The following is a 22,500-nucleotide window of genomic DNA, read 5'->3' on the forward strand; positions in this document are numbered from 1 at the left end:
ATACACACACACACACACACACACACACACACACACACACACACACACACAAGTTTAGACACCCCCGATCTGGAGACTCAGGCGTTGAAAGTAAAAAAAAAATTAAAAAATGTACGACTTATTTTAAACAGTTTTAGAAGTGGGGCCCTTTTGAGTCACTAATAATTTTAGTGGGATTTACTCAAAAAACAACAATGAATTAAAATTAATTGATGACCTATTTAAGGCTCCAATTACCTCACAATGTGTAATATTAAAAAAAAAAAATTCAAAGTGGAATATTTGAAGTGAGGTAATTAAATAGGTCATCAATTAATTTTAATTCATTATTGTTTTTTGAGTAAATCCCACTAAAATTATTAGTGATCCAAAAGGGCCCCACTTCTAAAACTGTTTAAAATAAGTTGTGCATTTTTTTTTTTTTTTTTACTTTCAACGCCTGAGTCTCCAGATCGGGGGTGTCTAAACGTATGTATGTGTGTGTGTGTGTGTGTGTGTGTGTGTGTGTGTGTGTGTGTGTGTGTGTGTGTGTGTGTGTGTGTGTGTGTGTATATATATATATATCAGTGACGTGCAGTCACTAGAGGCAGGTGAAAGAAAAAAAAATGTAAAAAGAAAAAAAAAAATTAAATTGTTGTATGTATCCAGTGATTATGCTATAAAGTTATTTTCCATTTAACTTCACCAGTTTTAGATTATTTTTATTGAAAATCGCTGAATTTTCACATTTGCCGTTCAAATACTGAGAAGAGACGGTGCGGTGATCAGCAGCCAGTTGAGGCACGTCACTCAGTGCCTCAACATGGATTGCGCAATGACTCGGCTAACTGCTGGCCTGCTGTGCAGTGAGACTGTATTGCTATATGAATTATATTATACATTTCCATAGTTTAGTTAGCTGAGGTATATAATGTACAGTGTATTTTGTCAACAACTGTATGTGTGTAACGTATTTCTTGTGCTGAGCGATCATAAAACGGCTGCAAAAGACGCCCTGTGTGAGGCTCGCCTCCTGCACCCCCGCCGTAGAATTGTTGTATCAACTAAAGCCCACACTTAAACCTTCCACGTGCAAGATTGAATCTATTTAAAAAAATGATTTCATAAGAAGCCAAAAAGTGCAAAAACAATAATGTTCGTGTTGGAGGAGTTGTGAATGACTGCAGGGCCACAACATTAGGTACACCTGCAGACTGCAGGTGTATCTAATTCACAACTCCTCCCACACGAACATTATTGTTTTTGCACTTTTTGGCTTCTTATGAAATAACTTTTGTAACCTATTTTCGTGGGCTTTCCTCTTTGTGATGTTAAGTTCCTGTTATGCGCTGTTATACAGTATATGCCTTGAGCTCTTATTTTGAAGGCGCTAAGAGCGGAAGTGATGTCACGTTGCGGAGGTTTTTGAAAGAAGGTAAATAAAGTGGTCCTCGTGTAAACTGGAGCCTCCGTGTTTGTTATTTTGTAGTTTCATACAGTATAGGCGACATTTATAAACCCTCGGTTACACTTTTTTAAATAGATTCAATCTTGCACGTGGAAAGTTTAAGTGAGGGCTTTAGTTGCGGCGCATGGACTTAATTTATAAGTAAAGGTAAGACCATAATAACGTTTTTTTTATTAAATGTGCTTTTTTGTGTGCTACAATTTGTATGTGTAAAGTTAAAGTTAAGTTAAAGTAGCAATGATTGTCACACACACACTAGGTGTAATGAAATTTGTCGTCTGCATTTGACCCATCCCCTTGATCACCCCCTGGGAGGTGAGGGGAGCAGTGGGCAGCAGCGGCGCCGCGCCTGGGAATCATTTTTGGTGATTTAACCCCCAATTCCAAGCCTTGATGCTGAGTGCCAAGCAGGGAAGAATGCTGGTATGAGCTTTTAAACATAACCCGTTAACTGCTGCCAATCAAATGGTGAATAAGATACTCTTTAGGGTTCATATGTTTGTAAATCTGACTGTGATGAAGTCAGTGCCTCACCAGTCATCAACCTCACCACACGTCACTGATATATATATATATATGATAATTTTTTAAATGGTATTTTTAGATTGTGCCACAGTAGCTGTGGGCCGCAAATGGCCCCCGGGCCACACTTTGAACACCACTATTTGGGAAAAAAAAAAAAAAAAAAATGTTTTAAAAAATACATTGCTATTTTAGTGTTATACTATAGGTGACAAAGCAAATAGTTTGTTACATCCAATATGCATCATTTATTTTCAGAACGTGTCGAGGGCCAACAAAAAAAACTAGCTGCTGGCCGAAAATGGACCCCCGAGTGTCGGAATCCGTGAGTTTTTAGGTGTAACTGTACAAAACGAGCTACAGAGCTAGCCTAAAACAGTAGCATGTTTACATAAAAATGCTAACACTTAGCATGTGCGCTAACGAGAGCATGATAACGAGTCAGCGTGTTTCATATACCAAGTTATATGACTCAAAGGTGTATGGCTGCGAAAATAGAGTCACGTACCGAGTTTAAGGACTCTGGGTTAAACGGTTGCAAAACTAGCTCAAAAAGTTAGCATGCTAATGTTAGCATGCTAACTAAATAACATGAGCAGGATAATAGTTAGCTTGTGTTACATACCAAGTAGTATGACTCAAAGGTGTATGGCTGCAGAAATAGAGTCACGTACCGAGTTTAATGACTCTGGGTTAAACGGTTGCAAAACTAGCTCAAAAAGTTAGCATGCTAATGTTAGCATGCTAACTAAATAACGTGAGCAGGATAATAGTTAGCTTGTGTTACATACCAAGTAATATGACTCAAAGGTGTATGGCTGCGGAAATAGAAAAAAAAAGTGTAAAATTAGATGAAAAAGTTAGCATGGTTAAGTTAGCTTGCTATCGTGCTATTGTTTGCATGCTAACAGTTACCCCCCACACCCTGGTGCATTACATTTTTGCGTGTGATATCATGAAAAAACAAACATACAGTAAATGCAGGGACAATGCCAGGAATTCTGGGTCCCATTTAAAAAAAAAAAAAAGCTAGTTTTTGGGGCCCCTTTTCAGTCGCGGGCCCTTGGAATTGTTGGAACTCTTCCACCTATTTGGCGCCCTCTAGCTATATATACCATTAAAAACATCACTGCAATATAATGTGCAAATATTGTTTTGCCAACAACAGGAAGTACTTATGCCAACAACAGGAAGTACTTATGCCAACAACAGGAAGTACTTATGCCAACAACAGGAAGTACTTTTGCCATCAACAGGAAGTACTTTTGCCATCACTCCGCTGATCCTAAACAGTCTTTTCCCACATTCGCCACACTTCCTTTTTGGTTTCTTCTTCCTTCCTCACCTGCTTTTCTGATCCTGTCGCCTTTCTCCAGGTCTCCGCCGTACTTTTTCTTTGCTCAGTCACTGGGTTTCCTTTCAAGGATCAAGGACTAATCAAAACACGTCGATCAGATTTTAGTAATAGATTGAAACCGCCTTGAAAACAACATTTACAAACTAAAAACGCGGCTCAGTGCATGGTGGATCCAGGGCGCCACACGCAGGGCTGCAGGCCCATGTTCGAGGTGCTAAATCGGGGCCTGGGAACTCTGCTGAACTGGCTTCCGGTGGATGTCTGCCGCGGAGCACCGGGGGGTCTGAGAGGACTCAGATCCGGGGCGCTTTTGAACTGCCTGTCGGCCTGTTGCTGCTGGGGCGCTGAGGCCTGGAGGTGGGAGAAAGAGGGGGACGGGACCTGGTGTGGGGTTAAGGTAAATGTGGGGAGCTGGGGAAGGGGAGCTGTAGGGGCAGGGGGTGGCGGAGGGGACAAGGGGCCTGGTGACCAGTGAGGTTGGTAAGATGGGGTGGGTGCTTGAGGCTGAGAAGGGGCAGTTTGGGGCGGAGGGGACAAAGGACCAGGGGACCAGTGAGGTTGGTAAGATGGGGTGGGTGTCTGAGGTTGATTGGGGGCATTTTGCGGCGGAGGGGACAAAGGACCAGTGGACCAGTGAGGTTGGTAAGGGGTGGTGGGTGCTTGAGGCTGAGAAGGGGAAGTTTGGGGAGGAGGGGACAAAAGACCAGGGGACCAGTGAGGTTGGTAAGATGGGGTGGGTGTCTGAGGTTGCGGCGGAGGGGATGCCATGTCGGAACGCCACATAGGTTCCCCGAGGGTGGTGGCCGATCGAGGTTGGATAACCTTTAGCGCGGGGGATGTGGCAGTCGGAGGTGGTGTGGAGAAGCGCTTCACCTCAGACACGCGTGCGGTCTTCTGAGGTCGGCCTTCCTGCTGGTTGGTGGAGGCACCCTGCGGAGCGCCGCCCCCGTAGGTGAAAAGAGACGAGTTGAGCTGGTAGGGCTGGTGGTTCATGACGTCCACTGCCTTTTTGGCGGCTTTCTTCCCTTTGGGTCCAGCCAATCCGGTCTTCGTCACCTGCGCCTTCTTTTGGGCTTTGAGTGGGCACGAGGGTGAGAGGAGGGGGTTGTAACTGATGGGAGGCGGGGCCCGGATGTTTGAGGAGTACTTCCAGGTGGACGGGAGTGAAGGTGTGGGTGAGGGCTCCCTGGTCTGGGTAGGGGAGAATGGCGTTGGAGCGACAGAGGGACTTCGCTCAACAACGTATCGATCCATGCGGCTCTGGCGGCGGGCAAACAGCTGGCCCCCTTTCCCTGCCAGCAGAGGCTCCTGAGGGGTATGGGGTTTTGGAGCTACAGGGGGTGGTTTGGACACCCGTTGAGCCTGCATGAAGTTACAAGCCTCAGCTCCCAGCCTCAACCAGTCCTCCTCGGGCCCGGACTCATGACCCACCTCAACGGGTACAGCTCCAGGCTCTGCGCCCACTGTTCTCCCAAAGCGGTCATCCATGTTCTGGACCATGGACATCAGGTCGGGGTTAGGTGACACGTCTTTGCTCCGGATCGCGCTGAACATCGGCTTCTTGTTGCTTCTTTGCCGCGCATCGTGAAGGATGCCGGTGCGAGCCGCCGGGACAGAGATCCGTTGTTCGCGAGTGGCCAGGGAGTCTGAGGCTGAAGTTTGAGGGAGAGATGCGGTTACCATGGCAGCATGGGGGCCCGGGGACGCGACTGCAGGGATGCAGGGATGGACAGGCGGAGGACGAGGCATGGGGACTTGGGTCTGGGAAATGTGAGGAACAGAAATTCCAGGGGAGGGAGGTTGATGAAAGGTCGGCGGTGAGAAGGACTGAGCAGGTGATGGATAGGTTTGGGGACCTTGAGGTGCAAGGGGGGTGACGGGTGAAGCTGGCACCAATGGGTGAGGGGGAAAGGGATGGGCGGGAGGTGAGGGAGGCGAGCTGACGGACGGGGTGGTGCTGTTATTCCGAGCCGGGATGTAGAGGGAGGCGCTGGACACGGCTCGCTTGGCATCGGATGGATAGTGAGTCGGCGTGATGGTCACCATGGAGACAGCGGCCGCAGGTTTGCTCGCCGACACGACGGCGGGCGGTTTAGGCGGAGAAGGGCGGAACATCACGGAGGTGACGGATGAGCGAGAAGGGGTGGGGCCGGGGGTGAAGGGGCGGGCGGTGCGATTGAGCATTGAGGCATTAGGACTTAAGTGTTGATCGGAGCAAGGACTGAGGTCGGTGTGATTCAGAGGCGGGCTCAAAGGGGGTGAGCTCAGTTTAACACTCGCCCGACTTATGGCGACCGCCCCCCCGTTGTGAAGGATCGGAGCCGACATTTGGGAAGCTGGAGAGATTGGTTGCTTCATGCTCTCTAGCCCTAACACCTCCAAGCTCGGGACTTGATTGACAGGTGCCACGAGGGTTTGATTCTGGTCAGGCGGGCTGTCGAACTCTTGGCTGTGATTGGCTGTTGTCGTCGGAGCGGCCGGCGGGCAAGCGGCGCTCCTCCTGTCCAACAGGTCTAAGTACCCGCTGTCCCAGGTGGGGTCGAAGGAGGCCGAAAAGCCCTCCTCGTCAACGTCGGAGCTTTGGATGGAGCTTCCGCCCTCCTCCTCCGTGGTCTCCCCGCCCCGGTCCTCGTCCTCCTCGGCCTTGCCGAAGCAGGTCAGCGTGTACTTCTTGGCCCTCTGCCGCCGCTTCTTGAACATCAGCACCCCTTTGGAGTTGGGGTTGGGCGCGTCGGTCAGCAGGGAGGCGATGGAGCGGCATTTGGTGCGCGCTTCTTTCACCTGCTTCTCCACCACGCTCTCGCCACGCTGCAGCTCTGTAGGGCGGAGGGGAAACCGGGCGTTACGGACATGGATGATTTTAGCCTGAGCAGGCGGACTTTATTCCGGACGGTGACAGCGAGGCTTAGCAGTGACAGACATGCCGCGTGGATTTAGAAGGAAGAATTCCTGCTGCTGTCCAAGCATCGGCCGCACAGTCCAGGAAGGTTAGATCACCTTCTACTATGTTCCCTCTGTAAGGACCACCCTTCCCCCTACCCCCTCCCCCTGAAATCCCCTCCCCCTGAACCAGCATAATCTTTGCACCGCTTATATGAAGAACATTTATGACAATCATTAGAAATTAAAGTAGAAATATCAGAATTAAAATGATTTTTTTTTAGGATTATGTTGCTCTAAAATAAGAAAAATGTTTTAATATATTGCTAGTGACATGCCAAATTGTGTGTGTGTTTCCATTGTTTCATCCAAAAATTACTTTTTTTCTATATAAAAATACATTGAAAAATCATAAAAACTCTTATATTGTTATCAGAATTTTTTTGTTTGTTTGTTTAATATAAAAAATAATAATAATACACATTTGGAGATACATGTTTTTTGGATTATAATGTACAAAACAAGTAGTCTTTTTTCAAATAAAAACTCAAACATTTCAATACATCTCAATTTTTTTTTTCATTCATTTTATTTTTAATCCAATAAATTATTATCTTTATTTTTCAGATTTCAAAAAATATTTTGTTTTCTAGGGGTCGCTGAAAAAAATCGGTTCACATCCGTAATTTTCATTTATTTAGATTCAAAATGTTCAAAAATCAATGTTGAAAAAAATTTATATATATATATATATATATATATATATATATATATATATATATATATATATATATATATGCCGCGTGGATTTAGAAAATCAATGTTGAAAAAAATGATATATATATATATATATATATATATATATATATATATATATATATATATATATATATATATATATATATATATCATTTTTTTCAACATTGATTTTTGAACATTTTAAATCTAAATAAATGAAAATTCCGGATGTGAACTGATTTTTTTCAGCGACCCCTATAAAACACAATATTTTTTGAAATCTGAAAAATAAAGATAATAATTTATTGGATTAAAAATAAAATGAATGAAAAAAAAATTTTTTTAGATGTATTGAAATGTTTGAATTTTTATTTGAAAAAACAATTTGTTTTGTACATACAATCGAAAAAACATGTATCTCCAAATGTGTATTATTTTTATTATTGTTTATTATTTGTATTATTATTTTATTACTGTGTATTATTTTTATTTATTTAAAAAAAATTTAAAAATTAATTTATTTTTTATTTTTTCTAATACAATTTTTTTTTACAAACTTAGAGATACTTGGGTTTTTTTTAAATTACAATTTACTAAACAATCTGAAAACCTTTACTTTTGGAATAGTTTTTAGAATAAAAATGATTTAAGATTTCAGTGCATCTCCAATTTTTTGGTTACTTTTATTTTCAATCCAAAAAGTTATTTTCTTTATATTTCAGCGATAAAACAATATTCTGTTTTATAGGGTTCGCTGAAAAAAAATCGGTTCACATCCGTAATCACAATTGTCATGTATTCAAAATGTTTAAAAATCAATTTTGAAAAAGAATTATATATATATATATATATTATTTTTTTTCTAATACAATTTTTTTTTTTACAAATTTAGAGATACATGTTGTTTTATTACAATTTACAAAACAATCACAAAAACCTTTTTAGAATAAAAATGATTTAAGATTTTCAGTGCATCTCCAATTTAAAAATAAATAAATAAATAAATGTTTTATAGGGGTGCTGAAAAAACCTGCAACTTGTAACCTGTAATCTGTTTTGAAACGGTTTTATTATCATTTTTATACCAAATAATAAATTGTGAGAATCGATTCTGAATCGAATCATCACCCTAAGAATCGGCATCTAATCGAAGCGCGAGTAAGATTCTCTCTAAACATTTTTTTTAATTTCGTGAACTGGTAAAATGTGTAAATAGATGCTTTTAATTGGACAGTAACAATAATCATATCAATGTGACATCCATATTTGTCAAATTCATGTATAAACTTGCACAGTATCAACATTACATGAAAGTGGCACAATAATTAATTACAGGTCTATTTGTCAGAACCAAGAGTAATATTTGATAATATTACATTTTGAATCTTCATTAGAAAAAACAAATAAGTCCAATAAGTCTTACCTTTGTGTCGGCGTGTGTGTCCACCTGCTGAATGACATGTTGGGTCCCTCATCTTTCCGCATTAACTTATGTGTGTGTGTTTATGTCAACATCCCCCAGGGTAACTCCTACAGCTCACACACACACACACACACACACACACACACACACACACACACACACACACACACACACACACACACACACGCACACACACACTCGCCCTTCCGCCATTTAGTGTGTGACTCACTGCTGCTTCCCTCAGACGTTAAAGACCTTTGTCTCTGAGTGGCGACCCCAAACCAACGCATGATGTCAACTCACTATTCTTGTCACCCTGACGGACATACAACACCTGTCTGGTCTCTCTCTCTCACACACACACACACATTTTTGTAGTTCTTACCTTCTGGAGACCTGAGAAAAATGCCTACCTCTTTAGGACCACCCTTTTTAGATGTGTATTTACAACATTAATAATATATACAAACTATGCAAATATAAAAAAGGTAAGCTTTTAGTTAATTTTGTTTTATTTTTTGTTTGTAATTGGTTTTTAATCTTCATTATTTACTTCAAGTTATTACAGTATGTCTCTATATACATACATTTTTTTTAATTATTTTTTTTAATGAATTTCGGCATTTAAATTTCTTACACACACTTGTTATTATGATAAAAGGTGGAATTTTACTCAATAACAGTCGCAATTTTACAAGAAAAGCTTAAAATGTTGGCAATTTTATAATAATAATCGGAATTTTACTCGGCAAAATGACGACAAAGTCATAATTTTACTCAAAAAATGTCACTATTTTACAAGGACAACCCAAAAATTGGCAATATTGTGATAAAAGTAAGAATTGTGTACGACAAATGTCACCATTTTGCATTAAAAAGTGATAATTTTACATAAAAAAGTAATGATTTTACAAGAAAAATTGCAATATTACAGAAACAGAAAGAATATGAGAAATTGTTCCCAATTTTATAAGAAAAAAGTCGACACATCGTGAGAAAAAGACTACTTTTATTTCATTTTATATTTGTTTTATTTTTTGTTTAATTGGTTTTTAATCTTCATTATTTACTTCAAGTTATTACAGTATGTTTATATGTATATATATATATATATATATATATATATATATATATATATTGTCGGAGGCAGATATTTACATATATCCGAATTTAAGTGTTACTTCTTTTATTTCATAATCATATTACAAAACAGCTAGTGTTTTTCTTCCAATTGTGGTCTTTTGGTTGTCTGCAAATACTGTGTGCTAACCTTGAATATGGAATGTAAGAAAGAGAGATACTCCTTCTTCTTATCTATTCTTATGTCCAGGTGCGGAGGACAATGGGCATGTGTTTGGGCTGGAGGGACAAGACTGTGAGGGTGGGAGGGAGAGAGACTTTATAGAAGAGAGGGTTTCCATTTTCAGCTTTAAGTGTCGTAAAGAGCTTGGGAGCGACGACCAGAAACCTGAATTCCCTGGGAGGAACAACTGGTCCAAACGCAACAATATATATATATATATATATATATATATATATATATATATATATATATATATATATATATATATATATATATATATATATATATATATATATATATATATATATATATATGTTTTGGTTTTTTGTATTAATTTCGGCATTTACATTTCTTACACACACTTGTTATTCCATATGTTGACCAGAGGGGGAGCACTTTTAAAAGCGACACCCAGTCAATTTGAAAAATCCCTCCTTTTTGGGACCACCCTCATTTTGATAGATTTCACCACCAGGGGTGCAAATGAGACATTCTCTATTAGATGCAATGGTTTTCCGTATTGGGACCATGATTTATGTCATCACTTGTTCACACCTCCTCATATGGAAGCTACGTTTCCTTGTTGGTGTCTCAAGAAGGGTAGAAATATGAGAACACACACACACACACACACACACTGGAAGACCCCCTCACTAATAAATATTTCCAGTGCAGTGTCAGTGAGTGTATATGTGAATATGATACACCAGCAGGGTGTGTGTCTTGTAGTATTTATTCATGTATTAATGTCCCTTGTTTGCATTTTCAACACCATTTTCAAATATTGTGACCACTTGGTGTCACAAAAAAAAACAATTACCACTCCACTTCAACTTAAAAGTGGCATAAGTCCATTCCAGACTGTTAACAATGAATGAGTTAGTGTTTTTATACCTACTATTGTTCTGTTTGACCCTTTTCTCTTGATCAAACCTTTTCTAAAATTGCAAATTACAAAATAATTCAAGTACGTATCAAAAATCTAATATTTTGATAGTTTTAATTTTCAAACCAATATGTACATTTTTTTTTCTTCAAATTTGGTCCCGGGATCTGAAAGCGTTTTAGCCATGAAAAATTTTAAAAATAAGTCATATCTTAATTTTTTTTAATTATTATTTTATTTAATACCCAAATATTTCAACTTCAGGTCTATCTGTTGTTGTTTTTTATCTGCCCGTTTTGTCAAAAAAAAATATTTTTGAAAGGTAAAAACACAAAATATGTAATATTTTCCCCCAAAAGTTTTCCAAAGTGTAATATTTGATGTGAAGTAATTGGAACCTTAGATAGGTCAATAATTCATAACATTGATTTAGATTTTAATTCATTATTTTTTGAGCAATGACAGTTTTTAAAAGAAAAATCACACAAAACTTATTGGGGATCCAAAAAGGCCAGACTCATAAAAGTATATATATATATATATATATATATATATATATAAATATATATATATATATATATATATATATATATATATATATATATATATATATATATATATATATATATATATATATAATTTTTTTTTTTTTTTTTTTTTTTTTTATTTAGAGATACATGTTTTTTAGATTACAATTTACAAAACAATCACAAAACCCTTTTTAGAATAAAAATTATTTAATAGTTTTCATTTTCAAACCAGTATGTAATTTTTTTTCAACCTTAAGGGCTCTTTTCAAGTTTGGTCCCCGGACCCGAAAGCATATCAGTCATGAAAAATGTTAAAAATAAGTCATATCTTAATTTTTTTTAATTATTTTATTTAATACCCAAATACTTCAACTTCAGGTATATCTGTTGTTGTTTTGTATCTGTCCGTTTTGTCAAAAAACTATTTTTGTAAGGCAAAAACACAAAATATGTAATATTTTCCCCCCAAACGTTTTCCAAAGTGTAATATTTGATGTGAAGTAATTGGAGCCTTAGATAGGTTAATAATTCATAACAGCAATGAGCAATGACAGTTTTTAAAAGAAAAATCACACAAAAATTATCGGCGATCCAAAAAGGCCAGACACATAAAAGTGTAAAAAAAAAAATTTAAAAAAAATTGTATTAGAAAAATACAATTTTTTTTATATTTTTTTTTACAAATTTAGAGATACATGTTTTTTTATATTACAATTTACAAAACAACCACAAAAACCTTTTTCGAATACAAATTATTTAAGATTATTTAAGATTAGTGGGATTTAAACAAAAAACAAATTGTCATTGCTCAAAAAAATAATAATGAATCAAAATCAATGTTGTTATGAATGTTTAATCTATTTAAGGCTCCAATGACTTCACATCAAATATTACACTTTGAAATTTTATTTTTTTGCACATTTTGTGTGTTTGCCATATAAAAAACAAAGTTTCCTTTGACAAAAAGTACATAAAATAAACATGAAAAATATAATAAAAACGTATTCGACAGATTTATATGGATTCATATGGCAAAAGTGTTGAATTGTTGAAAGAAAAAAGAAAAGAAAAAAAATGTATGTCCTTTTTGATTCCAAGAATTTGTTGACTTTTTTTTTTTTTCAAAAACTGTCATTGCTCAAAAAATAATAATGAATCAAAATCAATGTTATTGTGAATTATTGACCTATTTAAGGCTCCAATGACTTCACATCAAATATTCCACTTTGATTTTGCATATTTTGTGTGTTTGCCATATAAAAAACAAAGTTTCCTTTGACAAAAAGTACATAAAACAAACATGGAAAAATAATTATAATTATAATCGACAGATTTATATGGATTCATATGGCAGAAGTGTTGAAAGTAAAAAAATAAATAAATAAATAAATGTATGACCTTTTTGATCCCCAGAATTTGTGCGATTTTTTTTATTTTATTGTCATTGCTCAAAAAATAATAATAAATGTTGTTATGAATGATTGACCTACTTAGGACTCCAAATACTTCCCGTCAAATATTCCACTTTGAAATATTTTTGGGGGAAATATTGCAATTGTGTTTTTGCCATGAAAACAGGCTTTTTACAATTTTTTTTTTTTTTTTTTTTACAAATTTAGAGATACATGTTTTTTATATTACAATTTACAAAACAATCACAAAAACCTTTTTAGAATAAAAATTATTTATGATTTCTGTACATCTCTAATTTTTTTGTGAATCTTATTTTATTTTTCTTTATTTTTGCAGATTTAAAAAAAAAAAAAAAGTTTTATCGGGGTGCTGGAAAAAACCTGTAACCTGTTTTGAAACGGTTTTATTATCATTTTTATATCAAATAATAAATTGTGAGAATCGATTCTGAATGCAATCGTCACCCTAAAAATCCTAATCTAATTGAGTTGCTGTAAGATTCTCGCTAAACATTTTTTTTCATTTTGTTAACTGCTCAAATGTGTAAATAGATGCTTTTAATTAGACAGCAACAATACGCATAACAATGTGATATCCACAGTTAGTCATATACTTGCACTTTACATTAAACTTCACTAATGCATTCTTGCCCCGTTAAATATTGTCTCTGGTGGACATTTTGCAAAACATTTGTTATTTTTCATCCTTGCCCCCACTTAATGTGACTTCATGCATCCCCTTATAGATGATGAGTGTAGTGGCTTGCTCATAACTCTTTGCTGCTGGTGCAGATACTGCATACCACTGCACACACACACATACACACACACACACACACACACACACACACACACACATACATACAGCAAACGCTGTATGTATGAGCGTATGTGTGTGTAATATGAGAAAGGGCAGCTCCCTGAACTCCATTTTCCTCATAGTCAAGCTTTTACCTACGCCATTAGAGCATATAGTTTATGTATTACACATAATAAAAGGTGAAATGATGCGTTCATTAGGATATATAAGCAGGGGCGTCCAAACTTTTTCCATTGAGGCCCGCACAATGAAAAATCTAAACATTTTTAGAACTAATATATAGTATAGATTTTTTTTAACCTGAAAGATCTCAGCCTTAAAAATGCTGAAAAAATAAGTCATATTTTATTTTATTTTTTTCTTATTCAACGCTTAAATCTCCTAAACAACTTCAGGTATATCTGTTGATATGAAGGTTTTTTTTTTAATGTCTTAAGCCCTTTTTGCCAAAACCCTGTTTTTCATGGCAAAAATACAACAATTGCAATATTTTCCCCAAAAATATGACGGGAAGTATTTGGAGTCCTAAGTAGGTCAATAATTCATAACAACATTGATTATTTTTTGAGCAATGACAATAAAATAAAATAAAAATCTCACAAATTCTGGGGATGAAAAAGGTCATACATTTATTTATTTTTATATTTTTTTTACTTTCAAGATTTCTGCCATATGAATCCATATAAATCTGTCGATTATACGTTTTTATTATTTTTTTTGTTACTTTTTGTCAAAGGAAACTTTGTTTTGTATATGGCAAACACACAAGATATGCAAAATCAAAGAGTAATATTTGATGTGAAGTAATTGGAGCCTTAAATAGGTCAATAAATCATAACATTGATTTTGATTCATTATTATTTTTCGAGCAATGACAGTTTTTGAAAAAAAAAGTCAACAAATTCTGGGAATCAAATAGGACATACATTTATTTTATTTTTATTTTTTTACTTTCAACAATTCAACACTTTTGCCATATGAATCCATATAAGTTTTTATTATTATTTTTTCATGTTTATTTTATGTATTTTTTGTCAAAGGAAACTTTGTTTTATATATGGCAAACACACAAAATGTGCAAAAAATAATATTTCAAAGTGTAATATTTGATGTGAAGTAATTGGAGCCTTAACTAGGTCAATAATTCATAACAACATTGATTTTGATTCATTATTATTTTTTGAGCAATGACAATTAGTTTTTTGTTTAAATCCCACTAAAATTCTTGGGGATCCAAAATGCCCCACTCCATAAAAGTGTTAAAAATGAAGTCATATATTATTTTATTTTATTTTTATTTAATTCAACGCTTGAATCTTTAGATCTTTAGGTCTGTCGATAGTGTTTTTTTATGTTTTATGCCCTATTTGTCAAAACATGTTTTATTGCAAAAAAAAAAAAAGTGCAATCTTTTCCCCAAAAAAACTAAAAGAGTAATATTTGATGTGAAGTAATTGGAGCCTTAAATAGGTCAATAAATCATAACATTGATTTTAATTCATTATTATTTTTAGAGCAATGACAATAAAAAATAAAAATACCGGGCATCCAGAATGGCCCCACTTATAAAAGTGTAAAAAAATATATATATTTTTTACGTTTTTATTATTTTTGCATGGGTTTTTTTGTCTTGCCTTGTCTATTTTATATATATATATATATATATATATATATATATATATATATATATATATATATATATATATATATATATATATATATATATATATTAATATTTTCCCCAAAAAATATTTCAAAGAGTAATATTTGATGTGAAGTAATTGGAGCCTTAAATAGGTCAATAACTCATAATATTGATTTTGATTCATTATTATTGTTGAGCAATGACAGTTTGTTTTTTGTTTAAATCCCACTAAAATTATAATTGTCCAAAATGCCCCACTCATAAAAGTGTAAAAAATAAAACGTTTTACTTGCAACTCTCAAGTCTCTTGATCCACTTCAGTTGTATCTGTCATTAATACCTTTTTATTATTGTTTTGTTTGTTTTGTGCCTTTTTTTGATAATCAAATAAAACTGTGTGTTTTATATGGCAAACAAGCAAAATGTGCAAAAAATAATATTTCAAAGTGTAATATTTGATGTGAAGTCATTGGAGCCTTAAATAGGTTAACAATTCTTAACATCATTTATTTTGATTCATTATTATTTTTTGAGCAATGACCAACATGCCCCACTCATAAAAGTGTTAAAAGTAAGTCATATATTTTTATTTTTTTATTTTTTTAATTCAACGCTTAAATCTTTAGATCTTTAGGTTTGTCAATAGTGGTTTTTTATGTTTTATGCCCTTTTTGTCAAAACATGTTTTATGGCAAAAACAAAAAATGTGCAATCTTTCCCCCCCCCCAAAATTAAAAGTGTAATATTTGATGTGAACTAATTGTGGCCTTAAATAGGTCAATAATTCATAACATTGATTTTAAGTCATTATTATTTTTAGAGCAATGACAAAAAAAATTTTTTTACTGGGGATCCAAAAGGGCCCCACTTATAAAAGTGTAAAAAAAATATATGTTTTTAACGTTTTTATTATTTTTGCATGGTTTTTTTTTTGTGTCTTAGCTTGTCTTTTTATATATATATATATATATATATATATATATATATATATATATATATATATATATATATATATATATATATATATACATATAAAGAAAGCTTTGTTTTTTATATGGCAAACACACAAAATATGTAATATTTTCCCCCAAAAAATATTTCAAAGTGGGAAATTGGATGTGAAGTAATTGGAGTCTTAAATAGGTCAATAATTCATAACAACTTTAATTTTGATTCATTATTATTTTTTGAGCAATAAAAGTTGCAAAAGGCACAAAACAAACAAAAAAAATTCAAAAAATAATAATAAAAAGGTATTAATGACTGATAGAACTGAAGTGGATCAAGAGACTTAAGCATTGCAAGTAAAAAAAAAAATACAAAAATTTTTTAGAAAACTTTACAAAAATTTGGATCCCCAGTAAAAAAAAAAAAATTGTTATTGCTCTAAAATAATAATGAATTCAAATCAATGTGTTTTTTTTGGGGGGAGGGGGATATTTTTAGTTTTTGCCATAAAACAATGTTTTGACAAAAAGGGTATAAAATATTAAAAAAACAAAAAACACTATCGACAGACCTAAAGTTGATCTAGAGATTTAAGCATTGAATTAAATAAAAAATAAAATTAAAAAAATAATATATGACTTATTTCTAACACTTTTATGAGTGGGGCATTTTGGATCCTCAATAATTTTAGTGGGATTTCAACAAAATTGTTCAAAATAATAATAGTAATAATAATAATAATAATAATAATTATTATTATTATTATAAAATAATAATATTGATAATAGTAATTATTATTATTATTATTATTATTATTATTATTATTATTATCATTACTATTATTATTAATAATAATAATAATAAAATAATAATAATAATGAATGGGGCCCTTTTGGATCCAGTATATATATTTTTTAATCGTCATTGCTCTAAAAAAAAAAAAAAATTAATTAAAATCAATGTTATGAATTATTGACCTATTTAAGGAATTACTTCACATCAAATATTACACTTTGAAATATTTTTTGGGGAAAATAGTACATATTGTGTGTGTTTGCCATATACAAAAACGTTATATATATAAAGTTTTCTTTGATTATATAAAAAAAAAAGAAGATACAAAACAAACAAAAAAACACGCATACAAAAACAATAAAAAGGTATTAATGACGGATAGAACTGAAGTGAGTGGGAAATTGGATGTGAAGTAATTGGAGTCTTAAATAGGTCAATAATCCATAACAACTTTAATTTTGATTCATTATTATTTTTTGAGCAATGACAGTTTTAAAGAAAAAAATATGACAGCTTTATGTTATTAATGTCAATATTACAACTTTTTCTCGTTTGCTCTATTATTCCACTTTTTATGTTTTTTATAGTATTTTCATAATGTGCATTTAGACACCACCTGATATATAGCATACGTGACTGTTAGCCTGCACATATAATGTTGCAGTGACGTGAACTGACCACTAGAGGGCAGAATAGTTGTCATGAATATTTCATAAACAAATGTTTACTCACTGGCTTGCCGCGCTTTTTCCATGTAGGTGGTGGAGAGCTCCTCGCTCATGGGGCCCAGCTGGGGGCCCACCATGGGCACCATGGGACTCCCAGCGGACCCCAGCATCAGGGCCTCCTTGGCCCGCTCGGGAGACACCAAGGGCGGGCATGAGACCGGCCCGGCGCAGCCCGCCGCCTCCTGGAAGCCACTGTCTCCTTCCCCCTCGGCTTCCGTCAGGGGCCCGTCGGGGGCCAGCGTGTGAGGGGCCGAGGGCGTGGTCCAGTCGGGCTGGTAGATGAAGTCCTTGCGCGGGACGCCGGCAGGAGTGTGGGCGTCCCACTGGCCCTGCAGGAGGGCTGCGTCGCTGGCACTCTCATACCTGGGAGACAGGTGGGACATTGTGAGGTAGTACTCGTCCCATCCAGCAGATGGCACTGTGGTGGGGAATGTGGTGATGACGTCATACAGGGATATTGTTTGTTTATACCTCAAAATCATGGATCTAGTTTCATATATTTTAGTATTTTACTCATGCTAACTGTCAGCATGGTACCGTTAGCATGCTAACGTTAATATGCCAGCTTTTTTTTTTTTGTGCAACTTTTGTCATATTTTGGTACTTGATGCATGCTAATGTTAGCATGCTAGCATTTTAAACTAATTTTTCAGGTACACACCTGAGAGTAATATATATTTTGGCTACTCAACACATGTTACAGTTAGCATTTTAGCGAGCTAACATTAGCATGCTAGCTTTTTTTAACACATTTTTTGGCACTTGATGCATGCTAGCATTTTAAACTTAATTTTTAAGGTACAGACTTCAGAGTAATATGTTTTGATACTTGACCCATGTTACAGTTAGCATTTTAGCATGCTAGCTTTTTAAATCTATAGTTTCATATTTTGTTGGCATGGTACTGTTAGCATGCTAACGTTAGCTTTTTTTGCAACTTTTGTCATATTTTGGTACTTGATGCATGCTAATGTTAGCATGCTAGCATTTTAAACTGATTTTTCAGGTACACACCTGAGAGTAATATATATTTTGGCTACTCAACACATGTTACAGTTAGCATTTTAGCGAGCTAACATTAGCATGATAGCTTTTTTAACAAATTTTTTGGCACTTGATACATGCTAGCATTTTAAACTTAATTTTTAAGGTACAGACTTCAGAGTAATATATTTTGATACCTGACTCATATTACAGTTAGCATTTTAGCATGCTAACATTAGCTCTTTTTTAAATCTGTAGTTTCATATTTTGTTGTCATGGTACTGTTAGCATGCTAACATTAGCTTTTTTTGTTGCAACTTTTGTAGGTATACACCTCAGTCATATTTTGGTACTTGATGCATGCTAATGTTAGCATGCTAGCATTTTAAACTCATTTTTCAGGTACACACCTGAGAGTAATATATATTTTGGCTACTCAACACAGGTTACAGTTAGCATTTTAGCGAGCTAACATTAGCATGCTAGCTTTTTTAACTAATTTTTCAGGTAATATTTTTCTGTCAAATTTTGGCACTTGATACATGCTAGTATTTTAAAATTATTTTTTAAGGTACAGACTTCAGAATAATTTATTTTGATACTTGACTCATGTTACAGTTAGCATTTTAGCTTGCTAACATTAGCGTGCTAGCTTTTTAAATCTATAGTTTCATATTTTGTTAGCATGCTAATGTTAGCTTTTTTTGTTGCAACTTTTGTAGGTAGACACCTCAGTCATATTTTGGTACTTGATGCATGTTAATGTTAGCATGCTAGCATTTTAAACTCATTTTTCAAATACACACCTCAGAGTAATATATATTTTGGCTACTCAACACATGTTACAGTTAGCATTTTAGTGAGCTAACATTAGCATGCTGGCTTTTTAGCAGGTATAATGTCATATATTTTGGTATTTCACTAATACTAACTGTGAGCATGCTATTGTTAGCATGTTAACATAGTACTGTTAGCATGCTAACATTAGTATGCCAGGGTTTTTGTTTTATTGTTAGGTATAAACCTCAGTCATATTTTGGTACTTGATGCATGCTAATGTTAGCATGTTCGCATTTTAAACTCATTTTTCAGGTAATATCTTTCTGTCATATTTTGGCACTTGATACATGCTAGCATTTTAAACTTAATCTTTAAGGTACAGACTTCAGAGTAATATATTTTAATACTTGACCCATGTTACAGTTAGCATTTTAGCATGCTAACATTAGCGTGCTAGCTATTTAAATCTATAGTTTCATATATTTTAGTATTTTACTAATTCTAACGGTCAGTATGCTATTGTTGGCATGTTAGCATGGGACTTTTAGCATGCTAATGTTAGTATGCCAGTTTTTTATTTTTTTTTAAACTTTTGTAGGCATCATTGGTACTTGATGCATGCTAATGGTAGCATCCTAGCATTTTAAACACATTTTTCAGGTACACACCTCAGAGTAATATATATTTTAGTATTCAACACATGTTACAGTTAGCATTTTAGCAAGCTAACATTAGCGTGCTAGCTTTTTAAATCTATAGTTTCATTTATTTGAGTATTTTACTAACGCTAACTGTCAGCATGCTATTGTTGGCATGCTAGCATGGTACTTTTAGCATGCCAACGTTAGTATGCCAGTTATTTATTTATTTTTGCAACTTTTGTAGGCATCATTGGTACTTGATGCATGCTAATGTTAGCATCCTAGCATTTTAAACACATTTTTCAGGTACACACCTCAGAGTAATATATATTTTGGTACTCAACACATGTTACAGTTAGCATTTTTAGCAAGCTAACATTAGCGTGCTAGCTTTTTAAATCTATAGTTTCATTTATTTTAGTATGTTACTAACGCTAACTGTCAGCATGCTATTGTTGGCATGCTAGCATGGTACTTTTAGCATGCTAATGTTAGTATGCCAGTTATTTATTTATTTTTGCAACTTTTGTAGGCATCATTGGTACTTGATGCATGCTAATGGTAGCATCCTAGCATTTTAAACACATTTTTCAGGTACACACCTCAGAGTAATATATATTTTGGTACTCAACACATGTTACAGTTAGCATTTTAGCAAGCTAACATTAGCGTGCTAACTTTTTAAATCTATAGTTTCATTTATTTTAGTATTTTACTAACGCTAACTGTCAGCATGCTATTGTTGGCATGCTAGCATGGTACTTTTAGCATGCTAATGTTAGTATGCCAGGTTTTTTTTTTTTTTTGCAACTTTTGTAGGCATCATTGGTACTTGATGCATGCTAATGGTAGCATCCTAGCATTTTAAACACATTTTTCAGGTACACACCTCAGAGTAATATATATTTTGGTACTCAACACATGTTACAGTTAGCATTTTAGCAAGCTAACATTAGCGTGCTAACTTTTTAAAATCTATAGTTTCATTTATTTTAGTATCTTACTAACGCTAACTGTCAGCATGCTATTGTTGGCATGCTAGCATGGTACTTTTAGCATGCTAACGTTAGTATGCCAGTTATTTATTTAGTTTTGCAACTTTTGTAGGCATCATTGGTACTTGATGCATGCTAATGGTAGCATCCTAGCATTTTAAACACATTTTTCAGGTACACACCTCAGAGTAATATATATTTTGGTACTCAACACATGTTACAGTTAGCATTTTTAGCAAGCTAACATTAGCGTGCTAACTTTTTAAATCTATAGTTTCATTTATTTTAATATTTTACTAACGCTAACTGTCAGCATGCTATTGTTGGCATGCTAGCATGGTACTTTTGGCATGCTAACGTTAGTATGCCAGTTTTTGGTTTTTTTTGCAACTTTTGTAGGCATCATTGGTACTTGATGCATGCTAATGTTAGCATCCTAGCATTTTAAACACATTTTTCAGGTACACACCTCAGAGTAATATATATTTTGGTACTCAACACATGTTACAGTTAGCATTTTTAGCAAGCTAACATTAGCGTGCTAACTTTTTAAATCTATAGTTTCATTTATTTTAGTATTTTACTAATGCTAGCTGTCAGCATGCTATTGTTGGCATGCTAGCATGGTACTTTTAGCATGCTAACATTAGTATGCCAGGTATATTTTTTTTTTGCAACTTTTGTAGGCATCATTGGTACTTGATGCATGCTAATGTTAGCATCCTAGCATTTTAAACACATTTTTCAGGTACACACCTCAGAGTAATATATATTTTGGTACTCAACACATGTTACAGTTAGCATTTTAGCAAGCTAACATTAGCATGCTGGCTTTTTAGCAGGTACAGTGTCATATATTTTGGTATTTCACTAATACTAACTGTAAGCATGCTATTATTAGCATGTTAGCATAGCACTGCTAGCATGCTAACTTTTTTTTTTTTTAGCTAATTTTGCTAGATCTTTAGTCTATTTTTTATAAAATAATTCTATTGGTCGACATAAAAACAACTCGGGACTCCCCCGGGAGGAACAGGACGAAGTGGCTGGGGAGAGGGAAGTCTGGGCTTCCCTGCTTAGGCTGCTGCCCCCGCGACCCGACCTCGGATAAGCGGAATTAGATGGATGGATGGATGGACATAAAATGCGAAAGGTACAACAAATGACAGGCACTGATGTCGCTCACCCGCTCATTTCAGACGTCTCCTCCTCCTGGTGGTTGTCATGGCGACCAGGTGATCGGGCGTGAGGGGGCGTGCGTCGCTGGCGGCGGAGCGTGTGCGACTGCGTGTCGGCGTCGCTGTCCGTCTCGCCGTAGTAGGCCTCGCTGTCCGGGGGAGAGGTGATGCCGCCGGGCTCGGCGGCGGGGGGAAGGACGTCGGCGAAGACGCGGGAAGGAGCTCTGAATACAGGAAGTGACAAAACAGGAAGTCATTTATGGAAGAAAAGAGACATTTGGGAGTCACGGTTCAGGTTTGACCTTTTGACCCTCAGGTGGAGCGTGGCACTCTGCCCGTCGATGAGCCTCATGGCCTGGGCGTGGCTGAGCTCCGCGCACATCTGGTCGCCAATGGCAACCAGCTCGTCGTGCTCCTTCAGCCCCGCCCTGCAGGCTTTGCTGCGCCGGCGCACCTGCACTCAGGTAGACAACAACAGTGAGCAAAAC

General features: G+C 35.4%; 1 protein-coding gene across 1 annotated transcript in view; it reads right to left on the minus strand.

The window, feature by feature from the left end:
- Positions 1 to 2,600: 2,600 nt before the first annotated feature.
- The window catches only part of LOC133577787 (synaptopodin 2-like protein), a 32,711-nt gene continuing 12,811 nt past the window's right edge, over positions 2,601 to 22,500 (minus strand). Inside the window, exons 2-5 of the mRNA XM_061931802.1 lie at positions 22,315 to 22,466; positions 22,021 to 22,236; positions 17,439 to 17,797; positions 2,601 to 6,142 (exon numbers count right to left, since the gene is read on the minus strand). Of these exons, the coding sequence (XP_061787786.1) occupies positions 3,483 to 6,142; positions 17,439 to 17,797; positions 22,021 to 22,236; positions 22,315 to 22,466 (3,387 nt within the window). The 3' untranslated portion in view covers positions 2,601 to 3,482. The remainder of the gene's footprint in view (positions 6,143 to 17,438; positions 17,798 to 22,020; positions 22,237 to 22,314; positions 22,467 to 22,500) is intronic.

The sequence above is a fragment of the Nerophis lumbriciformis genome, linkage group LG39 (genome assembly GCF_033978685.3).
Source record: "Nerophis lumbriciformis linkage group LG39, RoL_Nlum_v2.1, whole genome shotgun sequence".
Classification (NCBI taxonomy): Eukaryota; Metazoa; Chordata; class Actinopteri; order Syngnathiformes; family Syngnathidae; genus Nerophis; species Nerophis lumbriciformis.